At 48.8% G+C, this 21,287-nt stretch overlaps 1 protein-coding gene and 1 non-coding gene across 2 annotated transcripts in view; both read left to right on the forward strand.

The window, feature by feature from the left end:
• The first annotated feature begins 1,353 nt into the window (after positions 1-1,353).
• The window catches only part of NCBP3 (nuclear cap binding subunit 3), a 35,217-nt gene continuing 15,283 nt past the window's right edge, over positions 1,354-21,287 (forward strand). Inside the window, exons 1-6 of the mRNA XM_075561171.1 lie at positions 1,354-1,577; positions 4,254-4,319; positions 6,304-6,409; positions 17,564-17,689; positions 20,035-20,163; positions 20,385-20,461. Of these exons, the coding sequence (XP_075417286.1) occupies positions 1,395-1,577; positions 4,254-4,319; positions 6,304-6,409; positions 17,564-17,689; positions 20,035-20,163; positions 20,385-20,461 (687 nt within the window). The 5' untranslated portion in view covers positions 1,354-1,394. The remainder of the gene's footprint in view (positions 1,578-4,253; positions 4,320-6,303; positions 6,410-17,563; positions 17,690-20,034; positions 20,164-20,384; positions 20,462-21,287) is intronic.
• Positions 5,134-5,295, forward strand: LOC142460265 (U1 spliceosomal RNA). Its single transcript, XR_012786509.1, has one exon. It is a non-coding gene; the product is annotated as a U1 spliceosomal RNA (small nuclear RNA).

The raw sequence follows: 21,287 nt of genomic DNA on the forward strand, positions 1-21,287 counted from the left end.
CATGACTTGCCCCGGCTGGACTTTGCTTATGAATATAGATGACCAAAGTTCCCATTGGGACTAAAGATCCTGCAAATGGGAGCATGCTTGTCTCCTCAGAGTACGGGTTTGATAGGGATGGGCGATTTTTAAGCAATGGCTGGCTTACCGGCTTTTTATGTAAGATGTTGAAGGAGGAGGAAATTATCCTTTCATGCATGAAAAGGACAGTGTCTGGAAGAGCCTGCAACGTCATAGTGAATCGTTTCTTTGTGGTGACGATGATCGTACAACTCTTGATACGAGTGAATTATTGAATTGTATGATGTGGGTGAGGTGTCAGTAAAACTGTGACTCGTTTAATAGAGTCATCTACAGTGGGTGTTCCACCAGGCTCCTTGGAGGCAGGAAATTGGGGTTAAGCTCCAGCTTTAGACTAGATCACAACTCTCTTTGGAGTCTGTTTTGGGGTATGTAAAATGGGCCAGTTATTGAGAGGCATTAAAAAGACAAAGGTTCGCAGATATTCACAAAAGTGATGAATCAACGCTTATTGTAGGCTCTGCTGTGAGAACGCTTAGCTCACATTCCAGGTTTCCCCCCTAAAATAGGACAGATGAACCCCTCGGGACCAGTGGTGAGAGTGGTGATGCCGGGAGGAAGGAGGGAGGGTGGGGTGGAGTGGGGGAACCGATTACAGGGATCTACATGTGGCATCCTTCTTGGGAGATGGACAGCAGGGAGGTGGGTGAGGGGAGACGTCGGACAGTGTAAGATAAAATAAAATAATTTATACATTTCGGAGGTTCGTGGGGGAGGGGGGAGCAGGGAGGGAGGTGGGAAAAAATGGGGAGCTGATTCCAGGAGTCCTGGCGGGGGGGGGGCGGGTGTGTAGGTGTGCTTTGCACAGTTGGCCGGGTGTGGATTGTGGTGGGAGTTGTGTGGGTCCTAATAAAATGATTTTTAAAAATAGCCTTGGGTAGATTTCTGTGCTTGTTTTCCTACAGGTGAAATGGCAATGACAACCGTAAGGTCTGATTAATAGGGTTATTGTAAGGATTCAAGTCCTCATCGTGATGGCTCAGTATAGTTAGTTAGCGCACAGGCCTGGCTAGCTGCTTTCTAGCCCTAGCCTGTACGGGTCCCCTTCCAAGCCCCGCCCCACACAAGCCACGCCCACTCCAGCTGGCCCTGCCTCCATCCCTATTCGGCCCCGCCTCCTCCTTACTAAAGTCCCGCCCTAGCTGGCAGTGGTTCCTCCAACCACTAGGAAGCGGCGGAGCTGAGCACCAGTTTCTGGGCGAATCGGGCGACACTCTGGGTGGTGGCAGCGTCTCCTCTGTGGCCTGTGGCGGCGGCGCTCTAGCCGGCTGGTGTGCGGGGCGGGTTCTCAGTGGTGCGGCCGGCGGGCGGCGATGGCGGCCGTACGGGGCCTGCGAGTGTCGGTGAAGGCAGAGGCCCCGGTGGGGCCGGCCCTGGGGCTCCCTTCGCCGGAGGCCGAGCCCAGTGTGGAGCGTGGCGAGCCGGAGCCCATGGAGGTGGAGGAGGGCGAGCTGGAGATTGTGCCGGTGCGGCGCTCGTTGAAGGAACTGATCCCGGTACAGGCATAGGGCGGGGGTCCGGGCGGGGGTCGCGGAGGCAATGCCCGGAGCCCGGGAGACCCGGAGGGGAGGCGCCCGGCGGCGGCACCCCGCTGCGAGCAGTCGCGGGAGGGGGAAGAACGGCTGCGCGGGGTGGGGGTGGGGGGACACCAGGTTTGAAGGAGGGGTTGGAGAGAGTGGACCCTGGGCGTGCGGAAATGGGTGTCGAAGGGGCTGGAGGATTTTTTTGGGGGGGGTGTCGGGTGGGGGTGGGGGGCAGGTAGGGTAATTGAGATCCCCTCCTGCGCTGCGGCTCTGGCCCTGTTTATAGAAGAGAACGAGCGAGGAGGGGCTAGGCTTGAGATAATGGGGACGCCCTGGGTAGGAACCTAACCCGGAGAGCCCAGAAGGAAGTGTTGGGTGACCTCGCCATCCAGGTCTCCTTGTGGGTCCTACGCTAGTGTCATTGGCGCCTTGAACTTGACATTCCTTGCCTCTCCTGGGAAGGCTGGATTTGTCGGCAGCGGAAACACAAATGTTTTTGTTGCGGTTTGAGGGTCATCTTGTCCCCCGGTGCAGCTTCCACCGCGGAGTCGGACCTACTGGGTGCCGGAGCATCTGACTCGGAATGAAACCCTCTTTTATCACGGTGGGGCTGGGGAGAGGTGTTTGGCTTGTGGTTTGCCCGTCGGATGGCCGGTTCAAAGACAGCTGGTCCCGGCCCGGATGGCCCTTTCCAGTAATTTCGTGCCTACCATACGCACTTTTCACCACCTGGTCTGCAAGACGCGCTGTAAACTGAAGTTAGGGGAGGAATGGGTTCACCCGAGGTGGCTGGCGATTATGGTAGTCATGGCGAGCGGAATGCACTTTGCCATTTGCTGCATTGTAGTATTTCAACAGCACTGCAGCAGCACATCACGCTGCTCTTTCATTCATTCACGGACATCCGTGTATTGCATGACCACTCCCCCCTACTCCCCCTCCAAGCTCTGAGTGCCATGCACAGTCCTAGGCACTTGATCAAGATCAGTCTTCCTTTGGAGTTTATGCCTTAGTTGGGGGGACACAGATAATAAAACAAGTGAGCAAATAATTTCCCATAGCGGTGTGTGTTATGGAGAAAACAAAGCATATTAAGGGTCTAGAGAGTGCAGGGAGTGTGCCCAGCAGCAAGGGGAATGTCCCCCCTGAAACAGTTTTTAAAACAAAAACAAAACAAACTCATTGCCTTCCGGTAGATTCAGACTCGTTGTGACCCTATAGGACAGGGTCGAACCTCCGCAGTGGGTTTCTGAGGCTGTGGCTCTTAATGGGAACAGAAAGCTGCACTGTTCTCTTGGCTGATGGGTTGGAACTGCAGACTTTGGGTTAGCAGCCCAATGTGACATTTCAACAAGAACCCGAAACAACCACCAGGAGGTATTGATTTGGAGGCGAGTTCTCCCCAAAGGGGCAGCGGCCCATGCAAAAGCTTGGCAAGGGGCACCAGAAGCTTTGCTGGAGAAATGGAAGACTGCAGTGCAGGCGGGAGAGACTCCGGGCAGGTGGGCATACACCGTGGAGAACGGGAGGCCCAGAGAGAGCGACAGACTTGTAAAGTGTCATGCCGTTTGTGAACATTGGCACGACAGCTGGGAGCCTCTGTGCAAAGGCCGTCATTGCATTGCGCTATGCTGCTGCCTGCCCGTGAACTCTGGCCGAATCTGCGCTTTCTGCACTTTGGTAGGGACTCGTGCTCCATCTGGTGGCGTTGCGTAGGGAATGTGTCCAGTCTGACCGAGCCTTATCGTTGACATTTTTCTCTAGAGCCCTCATATGCCTGTGGACACAAGTATCTTCAATGGATAGAATGCCTTTAGGTTGTGGGCAAGTTCAGCTCTTGAAAGGATGTCTCCCTAAAAGTCCTGGGGGTGCGGTGGGGGATAAGTGTTGGACTGCAAAAGTGGTGGTTCGAACCCACCAGCTGCTTGCTGGGAGAAAGTGGAGGCTGCCTGCTCCTGTAAAGAGTTACAAAGTCTCCAAGACCTGATATGGTCAAGTCAGAATGGGCGTGGTGGCAGTGAGTCTTCAGGGGCGGGGGAGTGTTAATGAAAAAAAATTGGCAGAGCGGTCAGGCCCCAATTCAACTATGTGAACCCCTCTACCCCCTCAGAAGAATGCACTTCAGAGGACAGCACTGGGACTACAGCTTGGGGAGAGGGGTGCATCGGATTAGAGCACACAGGAGACCCGCAAAGGGATGGAGAGGGAGGAGAGGGCATCCTGGCCCATTAAGCCCCGAGGAGGAGGATGTTCCTGCTCAGAGCAGACAACACACGGGAGGACCGTGGGCTGGCCCTACCATGGGACACGGCATCCCGCACTGAACCATGGTGCTGCGGGGACAGCACTGGAGACACGGTGCGGGAATGGTGCATGGTCTGGGGTGTGGCACTGAGGGCATGCGGCAGAGCAGCAGGGGTTGCTGACTGATGTTCTGGTATCCCTGGGGAATACCAGAAATAGACTTGGGAGACAGAGTGTGACCCTCCCCCCCCCCTCCATCAGCCTCGGCTGGAAAACACTCATAAAGGCCAACAAATAGACCTTGAGCTATTGAGAAAAAAAAAAGAAAAAGTTGTCAGGGTGTCTTTTTATCATGGGAGTCGCCTCAGCAGCTGTCAACGTTCTCACCCTTCCCCTCTGTGATAGGACACAAGTAGAAGATACGAAAACAAGGCCGGAAGCTTCATCACTGGAATCGATGTCACCTCCAAGGTAGAGTGCACCGCGAGTCGTTCCGTTTGATAGGTGTCCTAAGAACTCTGGCCCTAGAGCGTAACATAGTAGCACCCTATTTTGCCCCCTTGTTGCTGGATGACATTAAAAAAATTAGAAAAAATTGGGTGTTGTACAAAGCAGCCCTCACGCCTCCCTCCCTAAAGCATCCAGGCGGCATTATGTCTCGAAACATTCCGGAGAGCTACAACCGCCCTCCCGAGGTGCTTGGGCTGACTTCCCCATTGCCATGGATGAAAGCTCCTTCTTGGGGATGATTTTTGAAAATGCGGTGTGCATTTTTTCAAAATGTGGGGCCGAGCCCATTTTAAATGACAACCAAAGGATGAAAAGTGCTGGCCCCTTAGTAAAAGCCTCTATTCGTCACAGCCTGCCAGCTTAGAAACACTGGATTTTCTGACTGTGGCGGCTATCTAGGCGTTTATTCTCAGAACCCGGGTTTTTACCTTTGCACCACTGATTGCGTGAACCAGATTACCAGCTTCATCGCAGTGCCGCATCGAGCCAAGCCTAGGATTTTCTTTTCCACGCAGGCAGTTCATGTTTGTTGCTTCAATTGGTTGTATCTGATTTAGGCATTCTTTCCTATTTTGATGTATGCAATTAGGTTTGAACCAGAATTATGGCTAAGAATGCGATGTACTACAATATTGGGTGCATAACAACACAATTAAAAATTAAGTACGTTGCATCTGCCCTGGGATATCTTATCCGAGTCTTGTCTGTCTCAGATTGCCTAAAGACACAAAGAGAACCAGTTGTCTTCGAGACAAGCACAAAAATAGTAAAAGGAATATTTACCTGCAGGGGAGACACCATGCTCACAAAGGTGCTTTTCCCAGGGCGAGGCTCATCCATTGCACTCTGATGTGCTGGCCCCTGCGATTTCCCCAAATGTGGGAAACTTGACTGCATAATTTGTGGTAGTGGGGGACTGCATTCGTGCTCTCCCCCTGTAAAAAAAAATAATAAAAGGAAATGGTTTCTTTCTTTTTATTGAAAACGCAGTAGCTTGTACCCTGGATTCCTACACAGATTGCAGCCGGTAGCCCCAGAGTTGGTCCTTCACGTAATGACTGAAGGAAGGTAGACAAGTTGTCTGTTTGCACTGGGAAGGCCTGAGTGAAGGAAATGTAGAGTGACGATTGGAAAGTGACAAGGGGGTGCTGCTTTAATCCCCACACGTCTGGCCTCCAGTTGTTGTGGCGAAGCCAGTGTACAATCAGGGAAGGGTCGCTCAGAGCCATTAGTAGGAAATGCACAGTCGAACCAGGGCTTATTTTAGCTCTTGGGAAAACTTGGGGACCAAGGCTTATTTTAGCTCTTGGGAAAACTTAGGGAGCCGATTATTTTGTTTCTTGGGGAAGCTCCAGTGCTTCTTGTCACTTACAGATGAAAACTGGCAATTCCCCAGAGGCAGTGGGGAGAGCGAGCTTGGCATGGCTGCTATTTTCAAATGAGCAGATCACTTTAGGGAGTGGACTGCTTAGGTGTGCTCACCAGCCCGGGGAGGATCCGACCTGGGGGCTGGTGGTGGCGGGGAGCCTGGAGCCCTCACTGGGTTCAGAGGATCTGTCCTTACTGGCTGAAGTACCGTCTAGCAAACCATTTTAGGTTCTTGTGCCTCGGTGTTTCCTCCTGGGAAACTGGGGTGATGAGACTGTTTGGTGGTAACTTTGCATGATTGTTTACAATAAATTTAAGGTCCAAGGACGTCATACATCTGGAAAGCACTGAAAATTATTCTCAGTCGTCAACACTGCCCCAGGCACTATTGCAGTAGAGTGTTAGCGTACCCCTCCCAGGAACTGCACGCAAATGCCCGATTCCTGGCAAAAATGACCCCAGGTACACTGTTGTCCTTGTCTTCACACGCTCCCTGGTGCATCGTGGCATCTCTGTGATGTCACTCTCTGCTCGCATGTTTCACTACTTTAATCATTGTGTCCCCTGTACTTTCTAGGAAGCAATTGAAAAGAAAGAACAGCGAGCCAAACGCTTCCATTTCCGGTCAGAAGTAAATCTTGCCCAAAGGAATGTCGCCTTGGACCGAGACATGATGAAGAAAGGTACCAGCTCTCTGGGGGGAGTTTCCCGAGCCTGGCTTCTGGCCAGGCTTTACAGGTCCCGTTCGCACCCAGGTACTCCTGAAGGAAGAGACTGGCTTTCTGTTTAAAATTGAGATTCTGTGAGCTGTGTTGTAGAGGTTAGATGGGGGTGGTGGTGGTGGTTATGACCCTGTTATCTGAGTAGGACTCCTGGTGGTGTCCTGATTACGTGTTGGGCTGCGATATGCATGGTCAGCAGTTTGAAACCACCAGCCTGCTCTGTGGGAGAAAGATGGGGCTTTCTAGTCCCATAAAGAGTTAGTCTCTGAACCTCACAGGGGCAGTTCTACTCTTTCCTACAGGGTCTCTGCGTTGGCATCGACCTGATGGCATGGCGATGAGATGTCTGAGTGGGTCCTGAAAACGGTGAATTACTGGCAGAGCTTTGAAGGTTCCTTTAACCTTTCTTGGCAGAGAGGTTAACTTCTTGCCCTTCAATGTTGTGAGAGTGGAACTCCCAGACCCTCTTTTTCGGGGTACTGGAACTGTATTGGGATTAGGGGAAAGGCATTTATATTTCTGTTGCTTTATCTGAATGTGTGACAAGCGTCAACCACACAGAACATCCTGTGTCAGAGAAGGCAAAGCTGATCTTGCCCTGAGATTTATCATTCTCCAGCTGAGTGTGTGATTTTATTTTGTTAATGATAGTTAAAAGTGTTTGCTCCCTAGAACTCACCCTACAGTACATTATTGTCCCTGGTGGCATAGAGGTCATGTGTTGGACTGTTAAGTGACTAGGTCAGCAGTTCAAAACCACCAGCAGCTCCGAGGGAGAAAGATGAGGCTTTCTTAATCCCATCAAGATGGGCACTCTTGGAAGCCCGTGGGGCAGTTTTACCCTGGAGAACAGGGTTGCTGTGGGTTTGGAGACTGAATGAATAAAACAGAAATCCACCTTCATGGTGTCAGTTCTCCCCTGGCTGCTCCGTGTAGGGTCTTAGCCTACCCATCGTGACAGGAGCAGCCTGCTTTCTCCATCGCTCCTGCAACAGCGGATGGGCTGGAGCTGCTGGCCTGGAGGTGAGCAGCCCCACGGGGACTTCATATGTATGTGACTCTGGCCTGAGAGTGTCGTCCTGTCACCGCATCCGTGACCTTAAACCTCGGGCCGGTTTGCCAAAACCGTGGTCTCAGTCAGTCTTCCATCCGTGTGTTCAGACGTTACTTTCTTATGAAGGATCCCTAGTCACCCATTTGAAATTTTTGCCCGCTATCGTTGGAGCTGTGGACGGTGCCAAACCCTTTGGAATCGGGCCTTTGCTTGCTGTGGTGGTGGGCAAGCGCCTGAACCTCTCTAGATCTCAGTCTCCTTGTCTGTAAACTTGGGACTACCTGAGTAGGATCACTGTCTGGCTTTAATTTTCCATTTTTCTTGCCTTTAAAACCTTTCTACAGCAACCATTGCCGTCTGGTTCTAAAGAAATTCCCAGAAGAGGCAATAGCTTTGCCTGGGGCGTCACTGGGGCAGTGGGCGCCTACAACCTGCTCTTCATCCAGGGGCAGCAGGGTGCAGGACAGTGTACTCGAACCCTACTGGGACACTCTACAAGAAATAAGTACTGCAAGGCCCGATCACTTTAATCACAATGGGAGGGGTTGGTTAGCGCTGGGAAACCAGGGGTGTGACGTCTCTGCCGGGGACTACTAGCCATTGGGATTGTGCTCGGCTGCTGGATGTCTGAAGCCTGGCTGCCTGGATGCAAATCCTGCCCTCTCTATCTTGCTCCGGGATCTTGGACAAGTCCTTAAGCCTTAAGAATAAATAAATTCTAAACTTTAGAATAACATGGTTGAACTCTTTCTGCAGTCACGGTAAACCCTTGGGTGATGGACGTACAGGCTTCTGCCCATCCCCCTAATCTGCTTGATATGACGTGCCTCACTTTGTTTTCCTCCCCGGCCTCCCAGTTTCTGAATGAAGGGGAGACTGGACATGGATTGACGGAAAGTATGGCAGGGCTGGCTCGCCATCATGCTTGTTCACAGCGTTTCAGTCTTACCCTGTATTCTTCTGGTCAACCCAAGCAGCCAGTAGGACTACTGCTCATCAGAAGCCTCTCCTAGGAGGGATACAGGGGAGAAGGGGGATAAGTGGTATATGGGGAGATTATAATTAGTTGAAACGAAACGTCTGGTAACTGTTAAATGTAAAACTCACAATCTGCCCTGGGATCCTTAAAAAGAAGCAAACCCAAACCTGTCTTTCTCATCTTGTGCTAAAGTACTTTAAAGAAAACTATCCCTCCTCAATGACGCTTTGTTGATTTCCAAACTCCCTGTCAGTCCATTGAGGTAATTTTCATCTTCTACTTTCAATATTCAAGCTGCGATCTTCACTTGGTGTCTTCTCCAACATTGCTCCACATCCACGCTTAGATGTTGATCAGTGCTGCCATGAAATTTCAGGCTATTGATTTTAAGCCTTTTAAAAAATATCATTTTATTGAGGGCTCATACAACTCTTATCACAATCCATCCATCCACTGCGTCATGCACATTTGTACATTTGCTGCCATCATCATTCTGAAAACATTTGCTTTCTGCTTGAGCCCTTGGTATCAGCTCCTCATTTTTCCCCTCCCTCCCTCATGAACCCTTGATAATTTGCAAATTATTATTATTTTGTCATATCAGTGTGAGATATGATTTTAAGTCTTAATCATTTGTTATTAGGCGCAGACTTTGTTACATCCACACGAGGCGCTTTATTGTACACCTCAGTGAACTCAGACCATCTCCTCACAGGGGCTGAATCTCGTGCGTTAGGGTGACTGGCTTATTAGCGACTTGATGTCATTTCCATTGGGGAAGACATGGTTTCCTTAGGGATCAGAGACTCCGCCTAATGAGCTCTTTTTGAAATGGTGAAGAACGACATTAAGTTTTTCCATCTGTGGTCTGGGAGGTTCTTTTTCTCCTTTTGTGAAAATCGGCGCTGGCATGCCCTTCTCACGCCATCAGGTGCCTCAGTCCCTCCCTGTGGCTTCCCCAGATTACCTCCTGCTTCCTTCTGCATCCACCGCTGTGGGCCTGAGTGAGTGCATGGGGGTGTAATTCTGGGCTAGGAGATGGAAATCTATTTAAATGAATTCCCACCCTGCTGTCTCCGAGCTTGGGTTTCATTCGTTCTTAATGATAGCTATTCTCCTGTTAACAGGCTAGGAAAAAAAAAGAAAGAAAAGGAGAGGGAGCAACATGCTTGTCTTTTTCCTTGCATCTTCGCTCACAGCAGGGTTACCCCGACACTTAAAAACCCACACCACCACCAGTGAGAGGGCCGCAGCTTTCCTTCCTGAGATGCTTTCAAAGCAGGTCATGCTCCGTCCTCCTGCCTCCAGCCGCTGGATCTGCGAGCAGAGTTAGAGGACAGGTCCCCGCCGCTCACCACCCAACACGGTCGCGGTGTTTCCTCCCCTCCCTTTCGGGATGCGGACTTTGTTTCCTCTTCCCGTTTGTACACATGCTGCTTCTGTCCTCGTCACTCGGTGGGATGGAGCGCTGGCATTTTCCCATTGCCACCGCCAAGCCTGACATCAGTCTGAGGTTCGTGCCAGGGATCCTTAGGAGTCATTTGCTGTTTGCTCCTCTCTCATTGGTAGTCTGTGGTCAGGTGTGCCTACCTCTGTGTGTGTAATCATTTTATTGGGGGCTTGTACCACTCTAATCGCAATCCATACATCCCTCCATTGTGTCAAGCACACGTGTACATTGTTGCCCTCATCATTCTCCTCACCTGTGTTTTATAAGCACGTGAGTTCCATTTCCTGCCTTCTCTCTTTCTCTCTCTCTCTCTCTCTCTCATCAGGGGGATTTGGGATTAGCTGCCTTTTCTGGACTCTGCCTTCCTAAAGACTAGAGGGTTGGGTTGTGCCCGTCTTCTTTCCCCTTTAGGAAATCCAAGAGGCTGCCCATGTGTCTGGCTTGTGGTGAGCCCTCAGTAAATGTCCACTCTGTCCCCAGTGCCACTGCTCACTGCCACCTCAGCACTAAGCCCTGTCTCGCCTGGGCCCGTCTGGGAGCCTCCTTTGCTGTGCTGTTTTGTTCTGTTGGGAGCCGTGTGGGCAGCAGGTAAGGATGTGCAGTGAGCATTCTCCTGAGGCACATTTCCATGGGATTTGAAGCTTAACAAAGTTCCCTTCCTATCTAGGGGGGGGGGGGGGGGAAGGGCGGTGGCCGCTGTCATGTTTGCCCCCTTGAGAGTGAGCCTTCCCTGTGCTTCAGCTGATTGAGCCTGGTCTGTCTCCACAGTGATGGTCCTTTTAAACAATTGTTATTCTCAACCAGTTTCTTTTGAATAAATTTGATCACTACCCAGTTTCAGATCCTAGTTAAAATGTGCACATGCATTTAAACATACGAAAACTCAGGCATGACTGTGTCTGATGACAGGGTAGGCAGACATTTTGTTCCACACCCCTCCCCCATCTGTGTTTTGAGACTGTCCCCTCAACTGTCGGTTTAAGATGTGTGTATTGTATTTTTGTTAGAACGACCTTGCACTGCCCTTGAGGTTTACTTTTACACTGTCTTAGCCTTGCCGCTCTCTGCTTGTCTGCTTCATGATGATGTCTTTTTATAAGGTAGGAGGGGCCCTGGGGCACAGTGGTTGCGAATTGAGCAGCCTCACTGCAAGGTCGGCAGTTGGAAACCAGCAGCCACTCCCTGGAGGAAAGACAGGCTCTCTACTCCTGTCAAGGGTTTGCACACTCAGAAACCCACAGGGCAGCTCTGCCCTGCCTCATAGAGTCACTGTGAGTTGGACTCGAGGGAGGTAGATCAGCAGGTCTCCTACTAGAGATCTTGATCTCCAGCCCGATTCCTCTGCCACACCAGGCACTCTCTCTGTCCCCATGCGCGTCAACATCTCTCTGTCAATGTCTCTCTGTAGGGCGGCTTAGGCACGTTTTCAGAGTTAGCACTTTGACCTGAAAGAACTGTGCTTGTTCCTCTTTGGGTGCTAAAATATCGTTTCCTGTCACATAAGCAAAACTGTAACAGACTGCACATATGAGGGGTACAACCTCCCCCCTCCCCCCAAATGGATAAATGCTCCCCTGGGCAAAATGTTCCTAGTACACATTTTTCCTGCTAGGTGAGCATGCAGCAACTCACTCTGAATTAGTGCACCCAGTGGTGTTGCCTGGGAAGGTTCTCTCTGGTCACAATGCATTTTTTCATAAAAGCAGTTTCACTTGAACTTTGGTTTTTTTTGGGATGGCCAATTTAAGAGAACAGCATGTGGCTGAGAAATTTTGTGTTCCTGCTTGGGGAAAATGCCACAGAACTGTTGTGATGTTCAACAGCATGCATCGCTTCTCGGCCTTTTGCCTAAGATCAAGTGATGTTCAACAGCATGCAAGGACAGTGCTATGGGAGCAACTCAGCTATATGAGTGGTTTTCTCGTGTCCTTAAAGGTAAAATGTCAATTGATGACAAACCTGGTCTGGATGTCTGTCAACTTCCTGAATGGACGAAAATGTCAACAAAATTTGTGCACTTGTGCTAGGAGAGTGATGACAGACCATTGACGAGATGGGGAAGTTATCTGGACGGTCTTGGATCTCAGTTCAGGGAATTTTAATGGAAGATTTGGGAATGAGAAGGGTGGCTTCGAAATTTGTGCCTCGGGTTCTGACTGACCAGGAAAAGGAGCTTGAGGTGAAACATGCTTTGAAAGAACCGCCCCCAAGCGACCCAGATTGTTTCTTTCCCAAGGTCATTCCTGGTGACAAGACATGGTGCTATTCTTCTGACTCTGAAACCAGTCAAGCTTGTGGAAGACACCATCATCATGTTGCCCGAAAAAAGCTTATCAAGTGAAATAAAAAAATCAAGACCAGGCTCATTTTTTTTATGATTGGAGTTCATTCCACCAGGTCAGACTGTTAATCAAGCTTTCTATTGAGAGGTTCTGAAAAGCTTGCATAAAGGTGTTTAGCAAAAAAAGCCCTGATTTGTGGCAGACGGGACTGGTTTTGCCACCACAACAATGCACCTGCTCATGCAGCCATGTGTCAGTTTTTGGCAAAAAACAACATGCCTCTCTTGCCCCACGCCCCTGACTCCGGGGGACTTCTCTTTGTTTCTAGGAATGAAGAGGGACATGAAAGGAGAGAGATTTGAGGATGTGAAAGAGGTGAAGAAAAAAAAACGCGGGAGGTGCTGTCAGCCATCCAAACAGATAAGTTTGGAAAATGTTTCCAAGAATGGAATCGCAGATTTGACAAATGTATTAAGTGTAATGGAGAATACTTTGAAGGTGATAAGGTTGTTTTTAAAAAAAAAATTTAAATACATAGCATTGAAAAAAAGATTCCGTTTTTGTCTGGTGCCCCTCCGATGTTCACTCTTGCTTTGCTAGTCATGAGGAAGGGCTTGCTGCGACTATTGACTCCTGAGATGGGGATTTCCTGAGTCTCAGCCTGCAGGGCAGGCACTCCTGTGGCTTAGTGTGGCCACCCTGCCCTTGGCTTCCACCAAGCTCATCGCTTAAGCTTTCAGCATGAAAGGACCACACACTTAATTTTTTAATCTGAAAGTATTTGCCTGTGCATATGTATTTAAAGGCTGTGTGCTTGGGGAACATTGATAGCGTCGTGCTTAGGAGTAACGGCCATTGACGAAACTGGACAGAGAGAAATGGGATGTGGAGAGGTGACATGGCCCCCATTTTCTCCGTACTGTTTCTTTTGCCTCAGATCGTCCTGATCATTAAATGTAAGTGTAGGAGGCCGAGCTGCAGGCACTTTACATTTATTCTTGTTCTTCCTGAGCTACAGGTTTGCATATTTCATGATGGAAAAGACTCAGTGAGCTAAAGCACTTGAAGGATGTAATTTGGAATGCGCACACTCCCAGTGAGGCCACGCCCCTCCTTAGCCATAGCCGTCCGCCTCCTGCCCAGAGGTGACAACTGTTCATCTGTTTGGCTTGAACCCTACTTGACCTTTTGTAAACTTGAATATAGTGGGGGGGGGGATGATTATAAGAATCTACATGTGGCCTCCTCCCTGGGGGATGGACAACAGAAGAGTGGGTGAAGGGAGACGTTGAACAGGGCAAGATATGACAAAATAATAATTTATAAATTATCAAGGGTTCATGAGGGAGGGGGAAGTGGGGAGGGAGGGGAAAAATGAGGAGCTGATGCCAGGGGCTTAAGTGGAGAACAAATGTTTTGAGAATGATGAGGGCAATGAATGTACAAAAGTGCTTTACACAATTGATGTATGCATGGATTGTGATAAGAGTTGTATGAGCCCCTAATAAAACGATTTTTTAAAAAAGAACATACCAGAGGGTAGCGAAAAACAACCCCCCCCAGCTATGTATTTATATGTTTTTACAAAACAAACCTGTCACCTTCAAAGTAGCACTCTCCATTACACTTAATACATTTGTCAAATCTGCGATTCCGTTCTTGGAAAAATTTTCCAAACTCATCTGTTTGGATGGCTGACAGCATCTCCCGCGCTTTTTCTTCTTCACCTCTTCTATGTCATCAAATCACTGTCCTTTCATGTCCCTCTTCATTCCCGGAAACAAAAAGAGATGGCTGCGTCAACAGGTGCATGGTTGTGGTAGCAAAACCAGGCCCGTCCCGAGTCTGCCATGAATCAGGCCTTTTAGAACCTTTCAATAGAAAGCTTGATTAACAGTGTGACCTGGTGGAACAAACTCCAAATGGACTGCAAGTCGACATTTCATCCATTCGGGCAGTTGACGGACATCCAGAATGAGCTGTCCTTGTCAGCTGTGTCCAGCAACACAACAGTTTCTGAGGCCATTTTCCCAAGCAGGAAACATTTCACAGCCGCATGCTGTTCTCTTAAATCGGCCATCACAAAACACGTGGTTGCAGCGAAACAGCTTCTGATGAAAAAATTCACTGTGGCCAAAGAGAACCTTCCCAGGCGACGCCACTGGGTGCACTAACTCAGCGAGTTGCTGGATGCTCGCCTAGTGGGAAAAATGGGTAGGAAGAAAGCACAGTTCCGGTGTTTTTGGGGCACCCCCTGGTATATTGATGGTGGTTTGTATTTTAATTTTTTTCAGTAATAAATAATGCTTTAATGTGTCTCATGCAATAACCGTAATAATATTAATAGCAATAAAAACATAATTTCCTATTTATATGAGAGTCAAAATTTTGCATTACTTCATTTTCTAAACATTTGCCAATTCAACATCTTTCCTAAGTACAGTTTAGTGACACCAATGACAACTTAAGATTCACGTCTAACTGGGTGTCCTGTGGTCTGCTGGGCAACCCGCACTCCGACTTTGCATGACTGGTATGTAGCTCACAATCCATAAGACTTGCTACATGAGCTTGGCAGCGTTTGAAATGACCTCGCACATTGCTTTTAAACAGACGAGTGACGCTAGCCCTTGATTCTACCTGTAGAGGTTCTAATTTGATAGGTCAAACTTGGGAGCAAAGCACGGGGTTTTCTGTCTTGTTCTGTTCTATTTTGTTTGCTTGTAGGCCCAGGAGTTCATTTCCTCAAGTGCTTTGTTTTTACTAAGAAAGTTTACACGTATACCCCTGTTTTTCCCTATTATAAACGGGTATATTTACATACAGCACATGCAATTACCTTTGCAGAAATGTCGCCTGCCAAACCTATAAATGACTGTTGAATGTTGCCTACCTGCCGCCTGTGTGTTCACTCATAGATTATTGTTTATTGTTACCCACATATGTTTTTATTGTTTTAATGTCATCACACTACAATTTTCTGCAACTTTTTTTTCAATCAGTAATATGTCTTAGGATATTTTCATAACATCTAATTATCTCATTGTTTCTGAGTATATAATGGTCTCTAATATGGGAGAATCATAATCCAGAGCTTCGTGACTGCTGGGTTTTTATAAATAGTGTTGCAGTGACTACTCGTATTTTGGTGAACTCACCTGTGTGTTTATTTAGTGGGTACTGAGAAGAGGGAGCCCTGTTGGCGGAGTGATTAAATGCTCAGCTACTCACTGAATGGTCAGCAGTTCTAACCCTTCATTTGCTTCTCTGGAGGAAGATATGACCACCTGCCCCTATCACGATAACAGCCTTAAGAGAAGAAATATATAGAGAAGAAATTTGTGTGGTTACCAGGGACAGGAAGCAAGCTGGAAGGGGTTAACATGAAGAAACCTGTCATTGTCATTCCTATAAGTCCTGTAAAAAATCTAGTTGGCAAAAGTTGTGTAGACACATTTATCACAAAGATGGGGAAAGAAGGGGAGGGGTGGTAAAGCATGCTTGTACAACCAAGATCCTCACGGCATTTGCCTTCTTGGTTTGGACTTGTAAGTTCATGGTTTCCTGGTACATCCTAGTGAATTGCCCCATGGATGCATTGGGTGCATCCATTCTACCTCCTAGCTCCTTGCTTACTCCCTGCCTTTCAGGCGATTCCAGTGACCTTGTCTGGGGTTTACAGGGCTATACAGCTTTATGGGAGTAGATAGTCACTTCTCTGTCCCGCAGAGCAGCCGGTGGGTTTGAACCACAGACCTCGAGTTAGCAGTCCAGAGCTTTTCCAACTGTGCCCCGAGAGCTCCTATGATGCCACGAGGGAACAAGCCGCCCCCCTGTGCCTGAAGCAGCAGGAAGGAGTGCTAGAACTGAGTGTTTGGTTGATTGCCCCCTTGAGCAACTGCCTCCCTGGCCGTGAGAACATTTCCATCAAAGATTCTCCAGAAGAATTCTGTTCAATAGGGGGAAAAGGCAGAACAGAATGTCCAATTCTCACAGATTTCTGATGGCCTGGAGCCATGACATTTGATTTAACACCCCCGGTAACTGTTGCCCTGAGATAATCTTTAAACCTTATCTTTTGGAAAACTTTGGAGTGCTAACCTCAGGGTCTGTGGTTAAACCCCACAAGCTGCTCTTGGAAGTTGTCTCTTAAAACCTGGCAGGAGTTTAGCTTAACTAATTAAAATAAAAATGTCTGCCATGGACATTGTATTCTTTCAAGTTCTAGCTATATGGGACCAAGTTAACAGCAGCAGCTGGAAAGATTAAAAGGGGCTCAGGGGCAGTGAGTTAGCGCCCAAGGAGAGGAGCAGCTCAGAGAAGGAGCCTGAGCGGGGGCTGCACAGTTGGGGTGGGACTGGGGGGTCATTGCCAGCACATGCAGAAACTGTTGAATAGGTGTGTTTGGCTGTGGATATTCTCAGTAACAACAAAATAACTGGAGGGATTTAAAAAAAGATGGCAGCCATGGAAAATGTAGGAGGCAGTTCTACAGTTCCATCGTCACTGATTTGGAATCCACTCAAGGGCGGTGGGCTTACGAAGGGGTTTCTTAGACCTGGAGGGCGTGTGCTAAGGCGGATGGTGGGCAGACACTCCCAGCTCCCCCTGTGGAGTGGTGGTGCCTGCTCCGACTCCCTCAGCAGCCACTGCGGCTGTTTGCCATATGCTACCAAAGCGTGATGCTGAAAGCCGTACATTAAAATGCCTGGCCAGGTATCTTGCTTTATTGTGCATTATCCTGGCTCGTAGTGAGGGCCACTAGCTCCTCACCTGCTTGCTGGCTTTTTGTATGTGTGCTCTGTTGTGTGAGCTGCCTGCTCACATCCCTGGTCTGTTCCTATGTGGGGCTGCCATTTGTGGGGCTTCTTTTAGTTTCATGCCATAGTTTGATGGATGCAGAAGAGCCCTCATGGCGTAGTGGTTACACATTGGGCTGGGATCCACAAGGTCAGCAGTTTGAAACCACCAGCCAGCTCCAAAAGAGAAACACGGGACTTTCCACTTCTGTAAACAGTCACAGTCTCAGAAACTCACGGGGGCAATTCTATCCTGTCCTGTAGGGTCACTGTGAGTCGGGCTCCATTCGATGAGTCAGGTTTGTTTTTTATTTTGATTGGGGAGAGGTTATCAGCATGATTTGTTTCTTTCTCCACCTCTGAATTAAAATTGTTTAATGCTCCTGTTTCACAAGAGCACTGAAGTGATTTATGTTGACGTTTCATTTTCTCTGGCACGAGCGGTCTTTTGCAGTAGGCTTCTTTTCCGCACACTTGCTGCTTGACCTGGCACACCAGAGGGGCACTGACTAGCAGGTGGGAAAACCCTTGTTGTTGTCGTGTTTTTCCAGCAATCCCCAAAGTGAGGCTGGAGACGGTCTACCTCTGTGGAGTCGATGAGATGAGCACCCAGGATATCTTTTCCTATTTTCGAGAATACCCTCCAGCTCACATCGAGTGGTTAGACGATACCTCCTGTAAGTACCTCCCCATTTTCCGTTGAACATGCTTTTGTTTATGACTTTGAAAGCGTCCTGGCATGCGAACGTCGTCAGTAATCCGACCCAGACTGCTGACTTGTCTGCTCCTCACCTTAGCCCAGGAAAGCCGGCACTTGTGCAGGGATGCGGACCGTCCTCCCACCGTGATTAATCCGTGTGCTGAGCAGATTATCCGAGAGCCTCGGCTATAGGAAGAAGAACGTGGCTTTAGGACGGCAGGCTGTGGACCTGCGACATGCAGCTGACACAGTCTGGCTTGCCGAAAGCCAGGAGGATGTGGGGCATTTGCTGATGAAGATCAAGCGCTACAGCTTTCAGTATGGATCACAACTCCATGTCCAGAAAACCCAAGTCCTCCCAACCTGACCAGTGGATGACATCATGATACATGGAGAAAAGACTGGAGTTAGGATTTTATTTTGCTCAGATACAGTCATTGATCTTGGAAGCAGCAGTTAAGAAATCAAACTACATATTGTGTTGGGCAATCTGTTGCATAAGAACTCTTTGATGTGTTGAAGGGCAAGGATGTTGGTTGGAGGATTAGGGGGTGATTGATCCAGGCCACGGTATTTTAGATTACCTCTGATGCCTGTGAAATTTGGACATTGAATAAGGAAGACTTTGGTGGATTTGAATGATGGTGTAGGTGAAAAATATTGAAAGTACCGTGGACTACTGCAAGAACACATCTATCCTGGAAGAAATACAACCAGAATGTTCCTTGGACGTTCTGATGTCAGGCCTTCATCTCACATACTAGGGACATGTTAGCAGAGAACACTCCCTGGAGAGGGGCATCATGCTTGGTAGGGTAGAGGGCCAGCAGTAAAGGAGGGTGACCCTCAACGAGATTGGTTGACACAGTGGGTGTAACATAGGACTCAGACGGTCACACCTGTGAGGATGGCGTGGCACTGGGCAGTATTTCCTTTTGACCTCACAGGTCATTGTGCGTCAGCACCACATCAACAAGCCCCACAACAGCAACCAGGCCATGTTCGGGACCAAAGTCAGTCACTATATCTTTCTGCCCCCAAACTGAAATACAGGGGCAACAAAGTTGAGAAATACCCTTTTAGATAGAGTTAAACAGGGCTTTTTGTTTGTTTATTTGTTTTCTATAAAATTTCTCAAAGCTCTGAAGGTCTATCTAGATAAGATAGGCTGGATAAACAATCCAGAGGAGAAAAAAATGGGACCAGTGGTTTCAGGGGGACATGGAAGAGGGGGATGTGGGAGAAAGGAAGTGGTGTTAACAAACCCAAGGACAAGGGAACAAAAAGTGATCCAAATCAGTGGCAAGGAGGGTGTAAGAGGCCTGGTAGAGCTTGATCAAGGGCAATGTAACTGAGAGAAATTACTGAAACCCAAATGAAGCCTGAGCATGATAGTGGGACAAGGGGAAAGTAAAAGGAAATAGAGGAAAGAGCTAGGAGGCAAAGGGCATTTATAGAGGTCTAAATACAGGCATGTACATATGTAAATATATTTATATATGATAATAGGAAAATAGATTTATGTGCATATATTTATAGGATTGGGCCTCCACTCAAGTACTCCCTCAATGTATGAACACTTTATTCTATTAACCTGGCATTCCATGATGCTCATCTTCCCGATATGATTACTGAAGACAAAGGGGAGCATAAGCAAACGTGGTGAAGAAAGCTGATGGATCCTGGCTATCAATAGATATAATGTCTGGGGTCTTAAAGGCTTAAAGGTAAACAAGTGGCCATCTAGTTCAGTAGCAACAAAGCCCACATGGAAGAAGCACACCAGTCTGTGTGATCACGAAGTGTTGAAGGGGTCAGGTATCAGGCACAAAGAACAAATGTTTGGATATTACAGTGACCGCTGTCTCCCTTCCTTCTCCTCTGGTTTGTCTCCCTTCCCCTCTGGTTTCTGTTCTTCCCCCTGGCTGGGGTGTGTGGTTATGTGCCATTCATTGCGATCGGTGCACCCCTCCCTCCCCACCACTCCCCCTTTCCCCCCTACCCTTTTGATATCTATTCCCATTCTTGTTCCTGGGTTCCATGTGTTGTGAGTTTTATCTCTTGCCTAGACCTATGTACATGCTCCCGTCTAGGCTAGATTGGGAAGCAGCACAGGGGTCACCTAACAATTTTAATATACAGAAGTCCTTTCTTCTTAGGCTATTCAGTGATAATTCGGCGGAATCTCACGGGTGATTTCGCCAGAGCTCTTGCTCCCCGAGAGCGCCCGTCTTTGCTGTCCGTGGTTGATCAGTCCATTTACTGCCGCCGCCGCCGTGGGGCCGGATGGAATGTGACCTTTCATTTTACACTTTCTCGTAGGCAATGTGGTTTGGCTGGATGAAATGACAGCCACAAGAGCTCTTATCAATATGAGCTCCCTGCCAGCCCTGGACAAGGTTCGAGGCAGGGACGCCAGTGAGGCCAAGGCATCGGAGAACAGTAAAAGAGGTAACTGACCCCCGGGAGGGCCGCTGGGGCCGCAAGTGCTGCTCTTCACTCAGCCTTGTCTGGACCTCCGTCTGGTTCCGGAGCGCGAGCAGGGCGCCTTACACAGCGTCCTGCCGCCGGGCCTGTGCTGAAGGAAGCCGCAGCGCTCAGGGTCAGAGCGGATTGGACGTTTAAGACAGAATTACGTGAAGGTTCACCTTTCCCCTCACATCCCATTTTAGACAAGCAGGAAGACAGCTCCGATGACGATGAGGCCGAAGAGGGGGAAGTGGAAGACGAGGCCCCGAGTGACGTGGAGGTTGGTAACGGGACAGGGGTGTGCGTCAGCGTTATTGAACAAACGGGGCAGCTGCCTTTTAAACGGAAAGCTTGGAGATTTCATTCATTGTCAAGTCTCAGTTGTGCCATTGTAGCTTTCCCCACACAGCCATCTGACGGCTTAAAGCCCTGTGGCCGCAGTGATTCGTCTTCATGTCTTACGATGGCAGCCAGAGCTCTGCAGAGGGCTTTGAAATGGTGCCCCCGAACTTAGAGGAAGCAAGAGTGAGCTATTTCCCAGCGAGTTATGGAGTATGACGACCTATTAAAGTATATTAGCTCCTCTATTATAACATTACGGACAGATTGATTGGGTATCTACTACAGGCTGAGGAGCGTTGGTGGTGTAGTGGGTTGTGTACGGGGCTGCCAGCCAGCCGGCAGGAGAAAGATGAAGCTTTCTACCCGAGTCAACGTTTACAGGCTCGGAAACGCACGGGGCAGCTCTGCTCTGTTCCCCATAGTTGCTGTGAGTGGGGATGACCTTGATGCGTTGAACAGTTTTTTGGGGGTTGGTTTTGAGATTACGTACTGGCCACTCTGCATGCTGGGTTATATCGTGTCAGGCAAAACAGTAGTTTGTGTTCTGTTCAGAGCCTACATGCTTTTAGAGGAGATGGATCTATACAGACATGCAGGGAGGGCCGAAAGGGAAAGGGACCAGACGCAGAAGCAGCCTACTTTAGGTGGGATGGCAGGGAAAACGCTGCCTTAGAAATTCTACAGAGGAGGTAGGTCCGTCATGCTGGTGTGCAGTCCTATGAATGAATGGCACTGAAAGTCGCTTCCCGGTCTTTATGTTGAAA

Source organism: Tenrec ecaudatus, chromosome 10 (genome assembly GCF_050624435.1).
Source record: "Tenrec ecaudatus isolate mTenEca1 chromosome 10, mTenEca1.hap1, whole genome shotgun sequence".
NCBI classification, from domain to species: Eukaryota; Metazoa; Chordata; class Mammalia; order Afrosoricida; family Tenrecidae; genus Tenrec; species Tenrec ecaudatus.